Here is a 22,026-nt window from a genome sequence, read left to right on the forward strand (position 1 = left end):
ATTTTTCTGCCAATTTCTCAGATAATTTTGTTAGTACTTTCATCTAAAGTGTCTGAAAATTTTAAGGAAAAATATTCATAATTTTCCTCAAAAATAAGCATTTTATCGGAGGCATTTTGGCAACCCTGGAATGTTCATACGGCGTTTTTCCTTAGCACGTCAGCATTGACTCGATACACTGTGCGCCGATGGGCTGATCCTCTTGTTTACCGCTCCCAGGGCGCTTAGGTCACGCCAAGCCCAAGTTCAGTGTTGAGCAAATTTATTTGGGATTCTCTTTATTCGTTCTCGTGCATCAAGGGTAATCGCTGTCGGAAAATTGTGTCGTAATCGGTGACCCCTGACCCCATCGCAGTCTTCCGGCTCGGGAGCTCGACTCCTGCTCCCGGTGTTGAACTTAACTCAGGAGCGAGTTATTTTGTTTTTGTGCTTGATCTCCTTTTTTTCCGTTCGGATCCTAAGGTGAGTTTATTGGATTTTGGATTTTGATGTAGGGCTTTTGAAAAATGGTTTTCGCAATGGATTGCATTTTACAAAAAGGCACTAAGAGCATTCTAATGCTGCTAGGATTGTGCGACCTACACTTTTTGCCAAGTTTCGTTGAAAGCACGCAAAAAATTAAAATCAAAACTAAATTTTTTGTTCTCAAAAGCGCAGCTCATAAAGTGATTCTTTTAAAAATATAAGAATTGGTGATTTTTATGTATAAGTTTGAAAGTATTACTATTTTGGACCTTAAATTGTGGCTTTTAAAAAATGTATCGGGGTCAATCAACCGCAATTTGCTGTCTTGATGTTATGATTTTATTGTTCACTATAAATTAAAACCGAAATAAAATTATTCGCCTGTGGTGGCACAGCTAATAAAATGAATCTTAAAAAATCAATGTAAAACTGATAATTTTTACTAGTAGGAATAAAGATGTACGTGAAGAAAAGGCGGAAATGCTCAGTGTTTCAGACTTATGTTTAAACAATTCGTTATTTGTGATGGGGAAAAAATTGAGAGTAAACTGGATTTTTTTTTACGTATTTTTATTTGTAAAAAGTAAAAATAGCTGTTTTCTTGTTGTCAATTTGACTTCATTTTTTACGCATTTTTCACAATGTTAAGTAGAAAAAAAGAGTGTTTTCGGCTACTAGATTCCTGATTATAGAAGATCTCCAAGAGATACCAAGGCCAGCATTCGATTCTTGATTGTGTTCATCACGGGATTGGTAAACTTAACTATATGAATATAATTGCCACAGACACAAATATTGCCGCTAAGGCTCTTGTGGATCTTTTACTTTACCAGGAATCTAGAAACCGCTAAAATTCTTTTTATATGCATAAACTGGAGATTAAATCGGCATTATATCGGTGAGCCTTAAAATTGGACCAAGTCTGCTGTAAATTTTTTTAAAAGCAGTCTTGGATTCAATTTTTACTAAGACAACTCTTTTTCATGTAATCTAGCACCATGATTAGAATGCACTTCTAATCGTATCTCTACAAATCGGCCTCGGTTCTACACTTCTCCTAATCCCGGCGATAAGTATATTCAAAAGAAAGACGAAAGCACCAAACTCAAAATGACGAGCAGCCCGCTAATCGAGATGTTTTTGATGACCATGTGCACTAACTACCCCGTGCTCAATGTCACCACAACTGAGCCACCACCTTGGCAATGGGGTAAGATGTCACATTTCATTTTTTTACAGAGTGCATGCGTTGATCACTATGGCTTTTTAAACACAATTTCAAAACCCATTGAGCACCGGTCAGCCAGGAGAGTCATGTACATGAGCGGGATTTATTACTTGAGAAAATGAAATGTTAAAAAAAAAATAAATAAATAAAAAAAAAATATAAAAAAATAATAATGCGGTGCAATAGGAGACTGCGCCGGATAAAGGGGCTATAATCCCCTGAAATTATGGTTCTACCCCAATTCGTTGGATGATATGGACATTTCCAATTATATGTTTTGGTAGTAAAGCACCTCAGTGGGGGCAATACCGCAAAATTGAAGACGTAGAAAGTTTTACAGTCCAATTTTTCATGATTTTTAGAGTCTCATTTCAATTGACTCGGTAAAAAATCTATACCCCTGATGGCGAACCAAAGTCAGTTCTTTTAAGTTGTTCTATATCAATTCTTGTGTGTTACGGATAGAGTAGCAACGAATTTCAAGTATTGCAACGCTAAATACAACACGAGTTATGCCAAGACATTTGTATTTATTCGTTACAATTTGTTTCTTGTAGTTCCTGAGCGGAAAACTCCGAAGGATGTTAAATTTTTCTGCAAATTGAAGCAAGTGCCACAACTGAGAAAGGAACTCCTTCGCGGTAAAAAACTGCGCGTGATAACAATTGTAAGTCTCCTTTTTCGTTCTGGATAACTAAGTAGAATTAATTGTTCCTCGTGCATTGGAAAAAGTGACTTGGTCTAATTAAAAATATTCTTGAATTTCTCGCCAAGAAGAAGTTTTTCTTGAATCGAAAAGAAAATGTATGCCCATACTAAGAGGAAAGACACGCATTATACAAACCTGATTCCTGCTTGGTGTAAGCGATTTTATTCTTAATTCAAGAATAATGATTCTTGACGACAAATGCGAATCATTTTTTTCCAGCCGGAGATAGTTTTTGACACGCGTTTATCTTTATATTTTTTAGTGTTATGGGAGATAAGCTCAATTACAAATACTCATCACTATGTAGGTATTCAGTTAGTATTGATTTTGAACCGTAGAAATTTATATAGGTATTTGTGTACTAAGTATAGGAACAAATGAAGGGTTTGGAGGACAAGGCGCAGAAATGCTGTTTTCCTTTTTCGAGAAATACGTGTTTGAAGTTTCGAAATGACATGAATTCTTATGGCAAAAAGAAAGTTCAAATTGACTTTATGATGCTAACAAATTGGAATTTGGGATCGAATGTTTCACCGAAAATGCATTAAGACTGGGTTTAAATGAAATTATTGATACCTCAGTTTTTTTCAGAAACTGCATGTATGAAACGCATTGTCCTTCAATTCCCTCAAATATTACCACAAATAAGGGACTAGAAAAGGTCTGAACTAAAAGAATACATCACATGTTCCCTCTTCAAATTTTACATAGAAAACGATGTATACAATTATTGGAAGTTCTGAAACCAACCCCTGAACGAGATATTAATAAGTATTTTTGAGACAGGTCAAATGGAAGTTAGATCATACACATGATGTCATTTTTATTCGTAAACACTTATATCTTGTTCTATTCCCAGACTCCCTATTGTGTGATTAATTTTCCTCGTGAAACTTTGAAGAGAAAGTGCATTAACTCATGCCTACCTTGTCTGGTGGCCAATTGGATCTTACTAATAAATGCATAACAATGCACAATTGCATTATTGCACACTCATTAACCACATAAGAAATGAACGGTGGCGTGGCGTGCTTTGCGATTTATCGATTGATCTGCCATTTAAATATATGGAAAAGGATCGATGACAGAAATTGTTCAACGAAGCTGTCTAAAAATTTCACTGAATTTTTTTTATGCGCCGATAAAATTTAGTGAAATTTTCAAACAGATTTAACCTGCAATTTCTCTGTAAAAAAATAAAATGGCGGCGGAAATTTTGAAACGTCGAATGGCACCTGCGATATTTTGGCCGAATGGTGACGAAGTGAATTTTATATTGCTGGGCTTTTCACAGGATCATTGGCCCGTGAGTTGGATCCAAGATGTCAACGGGACAATGATAGGCCGAGGGATAGCCTTCGAGATCCTGAACACCCTGCAGGAGAAATTCGGCTTCACCTACGAGATCAGGCTCCCTTCGAGCATGTCGTTACTGGACGAGAAAGGCACCATAACCGACATGTTGAAAAACAGGGTAAGGTCACGAATTATAACCGTTAAACGCGAGAGATAATTTTATGCTGGACGAAAAAAAATAACCAGTTGAGGACCAAGGCGTCGATAACAAAGGGAGGTCACTCATTTCTCGATTCACTGTCTAATCTGCCACCCTAAAGAAAAATGACCGGTTGCCAAATTTCCTTAATTAAATATAAATTTTCAGAAAAACTGGTGAATATTTGCCGTTTAATTTTTTAGAAAATGTTCTTTGTAGTTAGTCTAAATTATCTAAATACTTCACGAAAAAATATATACTTCCGGATAAAAAAAACCGTGTTTTATCTGAAAAAAGCGGATGTCGGAATTACTTGAATTAATCAATGCCTATTGAGCTAAATAATCCCTAGTAAAAATTGGCGATAGGAGCTGCGTTTCAAAATACCATAGGAGTTCTTATAGCCGACTGATTAAGAGGGTGATAGAAAATCATATAGCTGGCTGTAGAAAGTGGAAAAAATCATACGGCCGGGCTACACGAAGCGATACAAAATTATACAGCCGGGCTATAGTTCCTATCGCCAGGCTTTACACTTTATCGCCTGACTGTTGCTTTTTCGCCATCGGCTGTAAAAGGCTATAAGATATTGTGTAGAAATTTTTGTGCTTTGTAAATCCTTAAGTTTGTACGGAACCACCTTAATATTTACAAAACGCATATGATATTTTCCTTTACTACGTATTTTTTTTCATCGATTAAAATATGAGAATAATCCATACAGAGTGTGCAAACATTTCAAAGTCATGAGTTGAAAAACGCTGACTCCGCGAGGTTAAATATTAGAGCCTAACACAAAGCGGAGCGGCGGCGCACTGGCTCCTACAAACCTAACAGGGATACTTCACGCATTGCCCAATGCGTGAAGTATCCCTGTTAGGTTTGTAGGCGCCAATGCGCGTTCAGCGCTGGCTGCCCGCTCGCCGCGCCTCGCCGCAGCGTACCGCGGCGCTTGAAGCAACTATTTCACACCAGAGGTATTGCACAGTATCATACGAAATTGAAGGCGCTCCAACATATTAGGAATGGCAGGCATCCTTCAAAAGTACGGAGCTTTCCTCGCAAATTAAATCAAGATACTGCGGCCCAAAAAGAGAGCGGTAGTCCAAAAAGTCACTAAGTCCTAGCATCCGTAATTAGTAACGTTTAGCATACACTTTATCGCCAGGCTGTTGCTTAATCGCCATCGGCCATGAAAGGCTATAAGAAATTGTGTTGCCGGCTATAGAAGCTATTGGAAATCTTACAGCCGGCTATAGGTCTATGGTATTTTGGAACACAGATTCTACTGCCAATTTTTACCAGGGATTTGCTGACGCTCAGTAATCTCCCGAAGAATCGTGTTACACATTAGAATATAATACAAGTTCCGTTTGGCAGAAATACGTCCATTTGAACAATATCAATGATTTTACTCCTCCTACATTATCACGGTAGTCGCTTTATTTCTCTTGTGATGAATTTGAGCCATCTTTTGGTGATTAAAAAGAATATTATCTCCATTTGCTACACATTTTTTTATCTGAATGGTAAATTTATCGGGGATGCACACGTTCTCATGTAGATCCTTGGCGCGAGCAGAATATTGGTAGACGTAAGAAAAGAAATAATATAAACGAACGACGAAACGCCCTTCAAAATCTACCCTCGTTAAAATTTGAAAAATAAGAGACTCCTTGAAAATTAATATATTTTTTCCTGCGAAACAAAAAATTTCATACAGGCTACAAAACGATTTTCGATAGCTTTGGCAACGTTGGTCGCGCAAGAGGTGAGCGGCGCGGCGGTCAAAAAGTGTGACACGGTCAGTCGGGCTGTCAAAGAAGCATTCATGAGCGACGACTGTCACTCAAACTTACGAATTGGAACTAAATCAAAGCTCGATCGATCCGCAGAACCTGCCCCTAAAGCTCAACGACACTTCAAAAATCACCCGGATGTGAAGCAGGGTGGAAGTCGCAAGGGAAAGAGAAAAAATTGTGCTTGCGCGAGTAGAGTAAATTCAGCAGATTTAAGCCAGGGACAAATTGGTTGCACTTAAACGTTGAAAAATGTATTCTTGTGTTTCATTTTTTGGAAGATCGCCGGCAGGAATCATGCCTTAGAACTTTCCGTGGATTACTCATCAAATTCAAAAGAATAAGACCGTTTACGCTGCCGTGCTAAGGAAAAACGCCGTATGAGCCTTCAGGCGTTGCCAAATTCCCTCTGGCAAAGCACAAATTTTCAGGAAAATTTTTGAATCTTTGTCTACAAATTTTGCAAGTAATTTTGTTTGTAATTTGATCTAAAACGTCTGAAAGTGTGAAGAAAAAATATTCATAATTTTCCTAATAAATAATCATTTCATCGAAGAAAATTTGGCAACTCTCGATGTATACGGCGTTTTCTCTCAGCACGGTAGCATGGGTAAAGAGACCTTAGTTCATAAAAGCTCAAAATAATTTGGTCATCGAAATCAGAGCATAAAAGAATTTTTCACAAAGGTTTTGAGATGAAAAACGCTCTGAATTGCAACCAATTTGGGACGATGGCGGTTCGAAGTTTGCAGTTCAAAGAACGAAGGAAAAGGTTGAAAAAAATTGCATAAAATGTTCTAAATGCACGTCCTAGGACTATGACGAGAGTGGATATAGCGCAGCTTGCTTAAAGCACGAATGAAGGAGCGATTTTCGTCCGTAAGACTTCGAGGGCAGAATGTGCCGCGCTGACGATTCGCCTAATTGATTGTTATTCAACATTTAGTCGTTACCCAGTCACCTCTTTACAGTGTCTCATTTTCGCCAAGATTCCTCCGATTTTTTCCCCTTGAGAAAGAATGTGAAGAAAACGAGCTTTTGCTATAGATTGACAACAATGTTTCTATATTTATTTACCCTCGTTTCAAAGCCTTCGTTCCTTATTCTCGGATTCCGAAAAAAATGATAAGTCTACAAACAAATGTTTTCGTTCTATTTCTGATTTACCGCTCCATAAAAAAAAAAAAAAAAAAAAAAAAAAAAAAAAAAAAAAAAAAAAAAAAAACAATAGATGGTTCTCCAGAGACGTTGTAGATATTTCCTAGATTTTAAAGATGAAAATTGAAGTTCTTTTCGTTGTGATTTATACAAGGCTCTTTACTGTAGATTGCAATATAGAGATGTTTTTGGGGGTTTTCAATCTGTTTTGATTGTTTTATGGTAGAATTTCAAAATACTTTTGTTTTTATTTCTTCTTCATATTTCATTTTTTGAAATAAGGTCACATTAAACTATCGAAATTTTTTTTTGAACGTTTTACTTTGACACGCCAATGGGATCATCAGAGATTTCCTCACGATGCTCTGATGTGGTGTCCACATGTTCAAAACTAGTAAAACACCGTTTTGAACGTGGAAAATGCCGAGATGGACCAAGACTGCAGTGCTAAGGAACAACACCATATGAGTGTACAAAATTTCCCTAGAAAAAGAAATTTGTGGATATGTTTCTTCCATTTTTCAGAAAATTTTAATCGCCGTCACATCTGACGTATCTGTAAATTTCAAGGAAAAATATTGATAAGTCTCCCAAGAGGTAAATATTTAATTGGGAAAAAATTTGGAAACATTCGAATGCTCACAAGTCGTTTTTTCTTAGCACAGCAAGAGAATTCATCGTATTGGCATGGTATCAGAAGCCGGGACACGGTTATCAAGTTACTGTAAAGGCATGAATGCAACTATTCGTGTTCTGTGGATGAGCGTGTTGCGGCACAAAAATTGAAGGCGTTTCGAATTCCTTGCTCTTGCAGCAGCTCAGGTGTAGCGTTTCGTCCCCTCCATTTCAAGTTACTGGCCCCATTATACTGCCGCGCTAAGGAAGAACGGCGTATGAACATTCGAGAGTTGCCAAATTTGCCTCGATAAAACATGCATTTTTAATGAAATTCCTGCACATTTTCTCTTGAAATTTTCAGATATTTTAGATTAAATTACGTACACAATTTTCTGAAAATTTTGGGGGGAAAATATTCACAAATTTCCCACTAATTTTAAGTAATTAATCTTTGCAGCAAGCCGACATGGTAGCAGCCTTCGTCCCAAACCTTCCAGACTTGGAGAACGTGTTGGAGTGGGGAGCAGAGCTTTGTCAGTATGAGTACGTGATTTTGACCCGACGTCCAAGTGAGTCGGCCACAGGATCAGGTCTTTTGGCGCCTTTTGCGAGAGAGGTAAAAATTCAAAGAAACCGAATCATTTTTCGCACTTTCCTTCGTAGGGGTTTTTACTGGAAATTTTCAGGATTACCGACCCCAGCATTTTTACTTTCTCGCTCCCCTAGGGTAGAGGAAGTACTGTCATCCTCCAAGGGGGGGGGAGTAATTTCATTATTTCTAGTTTTACCTTCTTTGTGGGAATTTTTACCACAATCTTCCATTTTTCATAACAAGTCTAATGACGATCTTATCTAAAATCTCTTAGCATAGAATGTCAATTGCTTTGTTTACAAATCTTCACCGCCGTATATTCTTTTTGACTGAAAGCGAATCAGCATCATTGCGTGAAGTTTTCACATATTTTTCTTCGCGCAAAGTGGTAAAATCCCAAAAATTTTAAAGATTGAACGTTATGTAGTTTTTTTTACAGAAAAAATAAAGTACCTATGGCAGGAAGTCTGCTACGTCTTAAAGCCAGATACGTGGTTTGGAGTTCCATCGGTTGAAATGATTCGTCCCTACTTAAAACGCAGGCCGAGGCAATCGTCCTCTTGAGCTAAAGTACAAAATCGATAGTCATCAGTTTTAATTAAATTAAGGTTCGAAGTGTTGGCAGAAACACCACTCAATCAAGCATACTGTATGATTCGCCACGCTTGCGGTCAGATTATCAAGAAAAAAATTTTGATCCTTTTCAATAACCTGTAATTCGATGGCTGAAGTGATGAAACACGTATCTCCATTATGAGATTTCATAGTTTCTGCTCCTACTTAATTTTCCCGAAGAAGGACAAGCCATTTGTATAGCTTGAAGTTTCTACAGAATATTCTGGTGGCAGAGAAAATAAATTAAGGAAGTTTTCAAGAAATTACGTTGACTAGTTTTTAAAGGAAAAATAAAGAATCACAGGAAATTTGCAACATCGCAAACGGAGATGTGTGGTTTCGCTTTTTGGCCATCAGGATCTTTGACATCTACTAAAAGTAGCTTAAAATTTCCATATAATTAAAACTTGATTTTGAGGTTTTGATCACCAAAGGCCTAAGGTTTTGGATGGTCACATGCACAATTTTCAATTTTCTACATTTGATCCCTTGAACCGTGTCCCATTTGACACACACGATTGGCCTGATTTCCAGGTATGGTTTTTCATATTGGCTGCAGTTATCTTCACTGGTCCAGTGATATGGGTAATAATGAAAATCAGAGCCTGGATGTGCGGCCCTTCTCAGGTGTTCTCACTGGCCGACTGCGTTTGGTTCGTTTACGGAGCTCTCATGAAGCAAGGCTCAACCCTGTCTCCAATTCACGGTGAGCTTGAATTATCGGAACCCGAGATATAGCCTCTGCAGGCTGATTATTTACATTCAAAGACAACGCGATGGAAGAAAAAGATAAATGAAAATTGTTTACCGTCGATATGTATACGTCCATCGGGTGTTTTTCAACTCTTGAATAGCTGGATTATATTTTGCAAGAAGGAACCACTATTTATGGCCCATTTTAGAAACAACATACATGCCATTGGTTTCCATATGCAGATATGTGCTTTCATCTGTCACGAACACTATGTAACGCCTTGCTGGTATCTTTTAATTTTAATTTCTTTTTTATTTTTGTACTTTTTTAGCGGTTGATAATTGTGTCGTGAGACATCTAAACGTCCCATGTATTTTGATGTATTTTAGCCTTGCTTCCACTGTTTCTTTCTTTTTTTTTTTTGCTTATATATACTGCAGATATGGATCACATTTAGCAAAAAGGAACCAGCGCAATTATAGGGTTGTTAAAATGTTGCTTCTTCATAATTCTCTAAAAGATCTCCCACAATAGCAAATATTGTTTGCATCCCATCAAAAAATTGTTCGTTTTAAATGGAAATAATTGTGTAAATTTTAATTCTGGAAATATTTATAGCATTTTTAAAAGAAAAAAAAGAAGTTGCACGATTTTGAAAACACTTTAATCACGCTGGTTCCTTTTTGCTAAATGCGATCCATATGTGCTTGCATGGGGGAGCCAGTGATAGTGGTTCCTTATTGCAAAATTTGATCAAGTTCTTCTGGTGTGTACAGATTCGACGCGGGTGTTGTTCGCCGGGTGGTGGATTTTCATCATGATCCTGACGGCCTTCTACACAGCTAACTTAACCGCCTTTTTGACTCTCTCGAAGTTCACTCTGTCAATCCACACCGTTGATGATATCGCTTGGTACGGCAAATGGATGGCTGAAAAAGGCGCTGCCGTGGAGTACTCCGTTCAGGTTTTTTTTTTTTTTTTTTTTTTTTTTTTTTTTTTTTTTTTTTTTTTTTTTTCTTCAGGGACATTCCCCATCTGACTTTATTCAGTTTTAATGTGATACTCCGTTCAGGTGAAAAACATTCATAGATCAAACTGGTGCTCGGTTCACTATTGACCTAATGAACTATGGAAGAGCACAGTTAATTATCTTGCCGGTGGGGGAGGGGTGTATGAGACGCGTTTACTCGTGTTGGGTACATTTTTTGTGAAAGCCCTGTCGACACTAACAGAAGTTCAGTTCCGTAAAGCCATCCCTGTTTGGACAAGGCCTTCTATTTATAAAAAAACGAACAAAAAAATTATGAAAGAACAAACATAAATGTGCAAATGTGGTTAAAAATGTTAACTTCCATCGCCGCGCCGACCGCACTGTGTTGGCGCAATGCGTGAAGTATTCATGCAGTCTTGCAGGCGCTATGCGTTTCCGGCGGACTGCTGCTGACCGCAGTGTGTTTGACGCAATGCGGGAAGTATTCATGCAGTCTTGTAGGCGCTATGTGTTTCATGCTGACCGCCGCGCCGCTCCGTTCCAGGTCAAATTGCGTGTTTGGTTTCTCTTTTAACTCGACTTATTGAAGGTGTTGTCTCTTGTATCACCGAGAGACGACAAAATTAGAAATTTCTATACTTTTACTATGAGAAAATGAGAGATTTTGTCGTCTTTTCTCGTCTGTAATTTATTTTCTAAATCCGATTTTTTTCTCTCTTTCTTTGATACCTACATTCAAAAAGATGCAAAATTTGCCGCCCACTACATTTTGCCGCCATGGGCCGCGGCCCATGTGACCATCCCCTTAATCCGGCCCTGGTCATATTTTTAGTGGAAATGATAATCACTCGAGTTTTTTCGCATTAATCTTCAAACGGTTACCGTGTTATAACGCTTTTCAAAGATTTATCGCTCTACTTTTCAATTTTAATATATAAATGGCCGAAGATGTGCTGTCTGTTTCGCTGACTTTTTAACGCGTAAGAGACAGCACATTTTCGGAATTCACGGCGTAATATTAATTGAGAAGTAGAGCAATAAATCATTAGAAAGCGTTATAATACGTAACCCTTTGAAGACTAATGCGAAAAAATGCGAGTGATTATCATTTCTACTAACAATATGACCGAAAAATGTGTTGTCTGTTACGGCGACAAAACTATTCCAGTTATCGTGAAACCACCCTTATACGTTACACCGAAGTGTGAATTAATGAAAATATTGATATGATATATGTTTACGTATATTATTCCATATGTTTCTACACTTCCGTTATGGTCTCCATTAATCGAAAAATTTCCACCAGTTAAATGAAGCAGTGGAGTGGCGAGAAAGATCGATTATCGATATTTCCCCATATGAAGCTAAGGTAAAGAATCGATTATTGAGGTGTCCGTTGCCAACACCATATTTATCGATCCTTTTCCATTGGTTTAAATGCGGCAGATCAATCATCGATACATCGCAAAGTATGCCACGCCACTGAAATCAAGTTATGTAGATTCGTGTAAAACCACAAAAAACTAATCTTGTCGCTCTGATTTATTGATTTTTGAAGGTTATAGGACATTTCGTCAACGAGATTTTGTCCGAACACTTGTTTTTTCCAGTAGTTTAAGTCCACGCGTTTTTTCGGCAGGGGAGTTTTGGTCCATGCACTTACCAATTATTGAGACCCAAAGTTAATTGGTCTACATGTAAATACAAACAACATTTGCTCACGACGTTTTTGGATGAAATGTATGATGTCTTGGAAGAATGAGGGTTTGTTCGTTTTTTGTTTGTTTGGTTGGCCAAACGGAAACAAATATATAATTGAGAATTTTGGCGTCAATTCCATGAGGGAAAATTCACTAAAACTCTCTACACCTCTTTGGTGCAACAGGACTTACTTGTCTTTCAAGAAAATCCCATCTTCTTATACCTGAATCGGATGAACCTTTTGATTTTCCTCAGCTGAAGGCTCTTAGATTTCTCCTCTGTACGATAACTTCGCGACGGCGCACGGTGGATCGAGTCAATGGGAGGGGTCGATCATCGCGCATCACGCGTCTTATTTTCTCTGATTACGGAGATTTCCCACCCTTAGAATAGATCAAATTACACTCATTTTTATATACGAGGGGCGTTCAATAAGTAAGTATCCCCCCCTCTCTAAAATCCATAAGAATGGACCAATTTTAAAAAACTTGGGCTCAAAATCTTCCTTAGGATATTTTAAGTTCAACAAAACAAACCGCAACAAAATCGGACTATGTGCGGCCGAACGCGAGCCGTTTGAACGCGCCGAGGTGCTCGACGCTCCCGCCGAATCTGCGAGGATTTGAAGTCCGCTACAGGAGAAGAGCTTCTCTGCCAAAGCCTCAGTCGTTCATCACTGACGAAAAATCAAAGAAATTTTTGTAGAATAAGGGGCTTACCTCATTTCTCCACATAACCAGCTCGATCCAAGCAAGTCTGATACTGACTAAGACTAAGAGAACAGCTTTTGGATGCCTCGTGCGTGGAAGTCTTTCAGCTGACCGCGGATGAAAGAGTGGACGGCTTGTTTGACCTCTTCCACTGATTCAAAATTAACTCCTCCGGGTTCAGATTTCAGATACGATAATAAATGGCAAACCAGACCACCATTTATTCCCGTTCCTGAAATCTGAACTCGGAGGAGTTAATTTTGAATCAGTGGAAGAGGTCAAACAAGCCGTCCACTCTTTCATCCGCGGTCAGCTGAAAGACTTCCACGCACGAGGCATCCAAAAGCTGTTCTCTTAGTCTTAGTCAGTATCAGACTTGCTTGGATCGAGCTGGTTATGTGGAGAAATGAGGTAAGCCCCTTATTCTACAAAAATTTCTTTGATTTTTCGTCAGTGATGAACGACTGAGGCTTTGGCAGAGAAGCTCTTCTCCTGTAGCGGACTTCAAATCCTCGCAGATTCGGCGGGAGCGTCGAGCACCTCGGCGCGTTCAAACGGCTCGCGTTCGGCCGCACATAGTCCGATTTTGTTGCGGTTTGTTTTGTTGAACTTAAAATATCCTAAGGAAGATTTTGAGCCCAAGTTTTTTAAAATTGGTCCATTCTTATGGATTTTAGAGAGGGGGGGATACTTACTTATTGAACGCCCCTCGTATTTTTCGTCGTAGATTCCATTTTTGATCATTTTTCAGCCGAATAACGAGTTTTAATACGAGTTTGACACACTTTTTCATAACTATTGAAAATGGGATCCTCGATAGCTGTTTTATCACGTTACTTTCGGCGAATGGGACCGTAAGCATCTTACGTAAAGAATAATTTTGCAGAACTTGACTCAAGGACATTACTTGAGGAGTAAGGGAGGACGGCTTTACAGCCCCCTCACCACGAAGGTTGCCATATTTCTTTCAATTTCTGCTAACATCGTTTTTTGTCCATGTTAATTGGTTTCTCGCAATTGCATACTGACACATATACGGAACATTCTGATAATGTTCATTTTTCTTCTCTTTTCCTCCAGCCAGTCAATAGACGTTTTCATTTTTATGAACTCTCTACTCTTTCAGTTATTCAACAAATATGCATATTTCAAAAAATAGATCAATATATTAAAGAAATAAAAAAGAGACGTATATACTGTAGCTTCTTTTTATCGAGTCATCCTAGAAAATTATTATAGGTACTTATCACCAGATAAAAAAATTGAAAGTGCAGAGAAAAAAAAAATTATATTATCTTCCATTATTTCATTTTGTTCCTCGATGTTTGGAGTGAAGTTTGAAACATATTTATTGAATACATATTAAAATAGGAGGAAATTTACTTTTCATGCAAGTTCTGATCCCTTGAAGAACCTCTGAGAAGGACTATTGTCTCCTGAAGAAATTTCTTGTATTTCTTCTTTTTCAACCCACAACCAGTTTTTACTTTCTCGCTACCCTAGGGTAGAGAAAGTATTGCCATCCTCCAAGGGGGGGGGGGGAGTTGAAATTGTATTTGTATGGAGCTCATGAAAGAGTTCTAGGTATGTTGAAGACATTTTGCAAGAAACGGGACTTGTGAAATATACAATGCGCAAAACGTACACCTTAAACTTTATCGCACAGTATAACGCTGATCGAATCAGCTTCAAAGACTAACAGAAGGTTAATGTCTCGTCCAAAAATATCAACAAATAAGCCAAAATCAGTGATCAGTAGAAAAATTATCGAGATTGAAGGATATGGTGTGATGCACGATTTTTTTGGTGACAATAGAGCAAGATCGGATTCCCAGCAGGCGCGACTTCCTATCATTCAAATGGACCGTTTTCGCAGATTAGCGGATATTAGCGGCTAATTATTACATAATATCATTCCTGATAGTGTACAGGAGGCAACCCAACAAAGGATTTTGCGGACACTTGTGGACATTTTTTTATCGAGCTATTTTAACATTTTTTTGGGCGTTTTTTTTGAAAGCAAGCTTTGGAGGTGGTTTTGGTCCTCCTAAAAATATGCCAATGCACATTAATGATATACCAAAATGTTCCTTAAAGGGAGGAGAATAAGCATGTTTAATTGAAATTTTGATTTATCTGCCACAGAACTCATGCAAAAGCGAAATAAAACCTTGAGAATTAGACGGCAAATTTGATACCACCTGCAATGTCAGCTTTAGGCAACCCGCATGTCAAAGCGGAAGGGTTCAAAGATCCTAGAACCGTGGATACATTCATTTTGGAAGCTTAACTACTAGAAAACCAAGAAAAAATATTTAAAATCAGACTTTTTTTTTCGTCGCCCATGACCGACCTCTACCATTGACTCGATCCACCGTGCGGCGCGGCGCCGGCGTGCCGCGGCGCTTCGAACTACTATTTCGCCATGAAGGTGTTGCACAGTATCATACAAGATTGAATGCACTCCAACATATCATGATTGATGGCATCTCTCAAAAGCACGAAGCTCCCTCGCAAATTAAATCGAGTGACGACGAAAAAAAGGGAGCTGTAGCCGAAAAACTTGCTAAGTCCAAGTATCTGGTCCAGTAACGTTTAGCATAATTTTTGAACTTAATTAAAGGAAAAAGTGACTTGATTCAAGCAGAAATAAACTCAAATTTACCGCCAAGAAGATTTCCTCATAAATCAATACAGAAAATAATGCCTCTTTAGAGAAAAAAGGATGCTTAAATAAAAAGAAAAATCACTTAGATCAAGCAGAAACCCGCTTTCATTCAGCTATTTTATTCTTGATTCAAAATAAAATTTTCTTGACGGCATACTCAATAATGTTTCTGCCTAAATCGGGTCACATTGTTCTCCAATGAAATTCAAAAATTATGCTGTCTAAACGTTATTAAAAACGGATGCTAAGACTAAGTGAGTTTTTTTAGATTACCACTCTCTTTTTATAACGTAGTATCTCGATTTATTTTGCAAGGCAAGCTCTGTACCCTGAAAGGAAGCTTGTCATTCTTGATACGTTGGAGAGCCTATGATACTGTGCAACACCTATGTCTCGAAATAGTTGCTTGAAACGCCGTAGCACTCCGCGACGCGACGGGCGATCGCGTGACACGCGCATAGGCGCCTACAAACCTAACAGGGATACTTCACGCATTGCGCAACGCGTGAAGTATCCAGTTAGGTTTGTAGGCGCCAGTGCGCATTTTGCTCTGTGTTAAACTCTAATATTTAAACTCGTGGTGTCAGCGTTTTTCAACTCATGATTTTGAAATGTTTGCACGCTCTGCACGGATTATTCTCATTTAAATTGATGAGAAAAAAAAAATTATTAAAGGAAAATATAACGTGTGTTTTGAAAATATTAAAGTGGTTCCGTGTCTAATCTAATGATTTTCAAAGCTTTTTAATATTTCTTTTATATTTTGTTCTTTTACTGTGCTGCAGCGTGGTGTATTCGCAATCAAACGCTCAAAATTGGACGTGTTTGACTGTAAAAGATCGATGTAAAAGTGGGTTAAAACCAAAGATTGCGTCCTCCTTGGTTTTTTCTCTCTCTTTTTCATTTTTGTATAGTTCCTTTCAACACAAGTACGGCTCATCGAGATTAATATCAACGCCATCGCTTGGAAAATGTTTTACAAATGTTTGCCACGTTTTGAAAATATAAGGTTTTTAAAATGAAGTAATATTATCATTTAAAAAAAGGTATATATGTATATATATATACGGAATATTTTAAATCGACAATTTTATAGATAGAAATCAAACCAAATATTCACCAATGAAAATTTGAAAGATCAATCAAAAGTAGAAAGTAACATTTCATTTAAAAACCATAACAACACCTTCTTCTCTCTCAATTTTCTAATTCGATATTGTCAATATAATTTTACATACAGACTGAAATATATAATCTTTGGACCAAGTCACTGTTTCTTATTTTACGTGTAGACGTAAATTACTGGACTAAACAGGTGTCCGGACAAAAAATCGTTGACGGAATGTCCTGAAACCTTCTTGAACCTCCCAAGGTTGCTAAATTTAAGCGAGAAACTTTTGACGGGATCAGAACTTTCTTACAGTGTTGAATTGCTTGAAGCTCGAGCAGTGGCGTGGCGTGAATGATCGATTCGATATTTCCCCATTTGAAGGTATGGTGAAAAATATAGATTTTTAAAGTGTTCGTTGTGAACACCCTGTATATCGATCTTTTTCCATAGGTTTATCGATATATTGCAAACACGCCACGCCACTGAGCTCGAGAAATGGAGAGGAATCGATTTTAAAAAAGTTCATACTCAGAATGATTTCTGTTTATATAGACTTCTACGTAGGCTATATCTTTTGTGTGAGAAGATCCAGCCATCGAAATGCAAAAAATCTATATTTCACATTGAGAGTATGACAGTAGCAAAACTTGTAACTTGGCAACACCGGTTTTCCTCCATTTAAATGCATGCAAAACAATCAATTGTAGACAAAGCACACTGCATCACTTAGAGTCGGTTTCTAAACTGGATTCAAATGGAGGAAAATCAATGTTGCAAACTTTCAAGAAACATCGCTGATGTATATAATTAAAATTTCAGTACAACTCTATCGCACAATTGAGATTGCAACATTTCAAAATTTATCTTAGCAACAATTTGATCGAGGGCCTACTTAGAGTTTCTGAGTGCGAAGCATGTTTTGACTAAAAGAATTTCAACATAATTTTAGATGGACGATCAATTACAAGTTCTGCGCAAATCACTCAATAGAGGTCGAGGCTCTTACATTAATCTGACAGAGATAGATCAAGATCATCTTGCTGACCTTGTCATGGACGGTGAGTGACTTCGTTCCCAAAAAATCAATTCCAATTCATCTTTGGGACTAATATTAATATTTCTAATGTTTTCGGTGTATAAGTTTATGGACTTTATTTCTCTATGTGAAATTATTATTTCTGACCTGCTGAAAATGGTGAGTACAAATGAGTAGAAAATCAAAGTGATATGAATAGAATTTCAACTCATATGAATAGAATTTCAACTATGATAGAATTACTCAGATGATCAGAATTTCTCCATCCAGTTTTCGCCAACTCATATGACTAGAGATTTTAACTCACATGAGTTCAGCGTTGAATCTACCGTGTCCGATATCTCAGAAACTAGTCACCGCATCAAAAAAATCATGAGAACAAAATGTTTTATTTTTCAAATTTACGTACTATGTCGGTATCTCCGGGTCAAAAACAGCACTTCTGAAAAATAAAAAAAATTGAATTCATATGATTTGAACTTTTCTACTCTTATGAGTAGAATATTCTAGTGATATGCGTAGAATTTCTACTCATGAAAGTAAAAATTTCTATTCATGTGAATTGGCAAATTCTGAACAGCCTACTCGTCATTTTTAGCAGGGATGGTTCATTCATTGAAGCACTTACATGTATGAAAAAATATACGGTACTTGTGCTATTTCTTTGATAAGCCAAAAATAGTAGGTAGTTTAAACGCTAAGCCAACAGGGAGTGCTTTTCAATTTCAATCTCCCTCTAGAATCTTGGTATACCAGCGGCAATGCGTTCAAATGCCGTACCAGCTATCAACAACATGGCGAAAAGGGGCCTAACATATTTGAAATAGATTAATCAGCGGTACATTTATTTAATGCTTCTGATGTCAAAACACGGAGGATGATAACTGTTTTTATATAATGCATTTTCTGAGCGGTAGTGTTATTTTCTCAAAATCAATAGTTGAAATTTTGATCTTTGTAAATGAATTTTGATAGGGGCTTTGTTCCTGCAAGACCGGTTTTGGCTCAACTTTTTCATGCTGAACATGGAGAAACGCGTCCAAGAGGGTGAACAGCACTGTCAGTTCGTCTTGACGTTGGAGAAATTTTTGACAGCATCCCTCTCTTTTGTCTACCCTAAGAACAGCATTCTTCCGAGGATATTCAATCCTATGTGAGTAAAAAAAGCACTTCTCGCAAATTATTGAAAACTGGAAAGTCTCAAGAGGCTGAGCGTGTGCAGTTTTCTTTTTGATTATTTCAAATGTAAATTAAGAATTAGGTAAACTGTTGCGGTGTGTTTTCTTATTCGACAAGAAAAGGTCAGCATCTGCACTTCTTCAATAAGTGTGAGTTTCCGCTGGCCCTCTTTAAGACAAATTCTCAACTTGAGCGATTTCTGTGAAATTGTGGGGAAAATTCGAAATTTTGATTTTTCGCGGACAATTTTCCGGTGGTCATTTTTAGGCAATGGAATGAATATTTTAGCGTTCTTTTTCATGCCCCCCCCCCCCCCCAATCAAGACTTCAACGCCTGCGTGCATTTATTGCGAAATCAACTCCCAAGCTCAAACAAAGCTCTCAAGTTGAAGCCAAAATGGAGGGGATATCCCACGCTATCCTGAGAGTCCACCTCTACTTCAAGACAAACTCTCCACGCATATATAAGGAGCATATACATTAGTAGGGATGCCGTGTTCCCAGTTTTAGAGTCCCCAAATAAAGTGGCAGCCCTGTCAATGTATTTGCTCCCTAATCTTTGCATCTAGTTCGTCTTCATGTAGAGGTGGACTCTTAGGATAGCGTGGGATATCCCCTCCATTTTGGCTTCAACTTGAGCGCTTTTTTAAAGCTTGGGAGTTGATTTCAGAGAAACCAGTGGCACCATCGTTTTTCTCGCGAACGTTTACATATGTATCAATAGTCAAATCACAAATTCCAACACTCGCAACATCTCCATTGCCTTCGACTTATCCATTTAACTGGGATTCCAGAATGCTTTCGTACGTGGAGTCGGGTATAATCAAGCACTTGTTAACAAAAGACCTGCCTGACGCGACGATTTGTCCACTGGACCTGGGGAGCATGGAGAGGAAGCTCCGAAACTCTGATCTGTCGACGACTTACTTCGTCATCCTGGGCGGATTCACGAGCGCGTGTCTCGTCTTCCTCTTCGAGTTCATCATCCGACGCTACCACCCGGAGGAGGACGTCTTCTTGTGGCCCAACAACGACAAGGTCGGCATCGTCGACGCCAAGCCCAAGATGAACCCCTTCAGCCACTTCATGAACCTCAAGGTGAGTTCAATCCCCTCTTCCTTGATACTACATGGGGGATGCATGCCGACGCCACGGTGAAGTCATTAGACCGTATCGTCACCCTCCGGCCGAAGTATCACAACCGTCATGCGACGTTTCAAAATTTCTCCCGCCATTCAATTTTTTTCACTGGATTTTCTTTGAATGTATGGTTGGTTGGTAGATACGTTTATTTGATGCTTTTAGCATCTGACTTAACATCTGACTTTTGACATCAAACTTGGAAAATTCACTGAATTGTCTCCTCTCTAAAATTTAAATTATCAGTGGCAATTCTGAAACCGTGTAAACAGGAATGCCTTTTCTGCACCAAACGCTTCAATAAGCGCGATCAAAAAAATGTTTACCGAGAGGAATCGTGCATATAGTATTTCTTAAGGAGAATGCACTTTCAATGACTCTATTTAAGGCTATTAATACAAATGTAAATGAAGAAAAAAAAATATTCGGATTTAACCAAATTTTCTTTATAATTTTAAGTAAAAATCACTAACGCCGCATGTTTGAATAATCGCAAGTGTTGAAACAGTGCTGCCGTGCTAAGGAACAACGCCGTATGAGCCTTCAGATGTTGCCAAATTTCCTTGTATAAAATATGAATGACAGGGAAACCTGTGAAGATTTTCCCACCAATTTTTAAGAAAATTTCATTCGCGGCTAGATCTAAATTCTCTTAAAATCTCAGGAGAAAATATTTGCAACTCTCCTCAAAAATGAACCTTTTATCGGAGGAAATTTGGCAACTCTCGAATGTTCATACGCCATTTTTCCTTAGCACGGCAGAGTGTCAGTGTGGCCGATGCGACACGCATACGCACACTCGCGTCCACAAGGCTGCAGGGATACTTCAAGCACTGTACCTAACGCGCAATGCTTGAAGTATTCCTGCAGTCTTGCAGGCGCGAATATGGGTTCCGTGCCGGCCACACTGAGTTTGGCGTGATTCAACTTGCGGAGTTCGTGCCAATCAACGCATGATTTTGAAACATTTGTAGTCTGTACACTATGTAGTGATTATTGTCATTGAAAGTAAAATCCGACTAATTTTCTCTCTCTATTTACATTTTTATTAATAGTTTTAATAAGAAGCATTGAAATTGCACTGTTCTTAGGGATCACTGTAAGCGCGTTTACCTCTGATGAAAAATTTTGCAATCGCGCCTAACTTATAGTGAAAATACCCCGGAAGCTCTTCAAATAATTAAGGGGAAAAATTGCCCCTGCACAATATTATAGTGTGTACACGTAAACATGGGACTATCCCTTGATCGGTTATTATTTGCAGGTGCATCCTACTAAAATTCCTGGAATGCACACTACAATCAATGGACGAGAATACATGGTATACAACAACAGAGATGGACAGAGGAAACTGATCCCAGTAAGGACACCTTCTGCATTGTTGTTCTACAAATGGCAGCAGTGAAGGGTTCATTCGGTCTTAAAGCCTCAAGACAGGATGGCTGATTTTCCACAATTTAAGAAAATGTCAAAATTTTGACTTTAAACTCCCTCTTCCCCGATTTCTATGTGTAGTCAAAAAGACGTTACTGTTGGTGCATATTCACAAGATAAATTTTACCTAACAAGTTTCTTGATCTAAGATATACTGCATCATACTTTATTATTAAGAATTTTTTCCGTGTAGAAACCTGTAATGACTGAATTTTCACTAACTGGATGTTCACTGGACATGTCTAAGTTTCACGATAAAAAAAAGTTTTTATTTTAGAGAAACTAATTCTCTGCGATTAAGTATGGTGCAAACTCTGTACCTGAAGCAATTTTAGACCAAGTCATAAAATGGATCATTAGTATGCATGAAAGACCCGCTGGAAAGAAACACTTTGGATCTAGAGTCCAGACTCTTAAAAACATCGACAAGAAAAAATACTCTTGATTCAATCAGATTTTTGCTTAAATCAAGAACCAAGCCTCTTGATTTGAGCGGATTTCCTTTTGATTTAAGCTTAAAGCTGATTGAATCAAGATTATTTTTTCTTGTCAATTTTTTCAAGAGTCTGGACTCTAGATCCAATGTGTTTTTTCCAGTGCTTTTTACGTCATTAAAAAGTCAGGCGCATGGAAGGGAGTTCCGTGTCAAAATCTGACAAGAGATGTGACTGATTTGAAGTAAG

General features: G+C 38.1%; 1 protein-coding gene across 1 annotated transcript; it reads left to right on the forward strand.

Annotated features, from left to right (window-relative positions):
• The first annotated feature begins 255 nt into the window (after window positions 1-255).
• LOC109044719 (Ionotropic receptor 76b) lies at window positions 256-21,956 on the forward strand. Its single transcript, XM_072305859.1, has 11 exons — window positions 256-462; window positions 1,460-1,675; window positions 2,251-2,360; window positions 3,697-3,876; window positions 7,930-8,088; window positions 9,214-9,385; window positions 10,150-10,337; window positions 17,504-17,612; window positions 18,566-18,743; window positions 19,564-19,867; window positions 21,174-21,956. Exons 2-11 carry the CDS (start codon window positions 1,576-1,578, stop codon window positions 21,312-21,314), a joined length of 1,641 nt encoding a protein of 546 aa, XP_072161960.1. The 5' UTR covers window positions 256-462; window positions 1,460-1,575; the 3' UTR covers window positions 21,315-21,956.
• The last annotated feature ends 70 nt before the right edge of the window (window positions 21,957-22,026 follow it).

The sequence above is a fragment of the Bemisia tabaci genome, unplaced genomic scaffold, assembly GCF_918797505.1.
Source record: "Bemisia tabaci unplaced genomic scaffold, PGI_BMITA_v3".
Taxonomy (NCBI): domain Eukaryota; kingdom Metazoa; phylum Arthropoda; class Insecta; order Hemiptera; family Aleyrodidae; genus Bemisia; species Bemisia tabaci.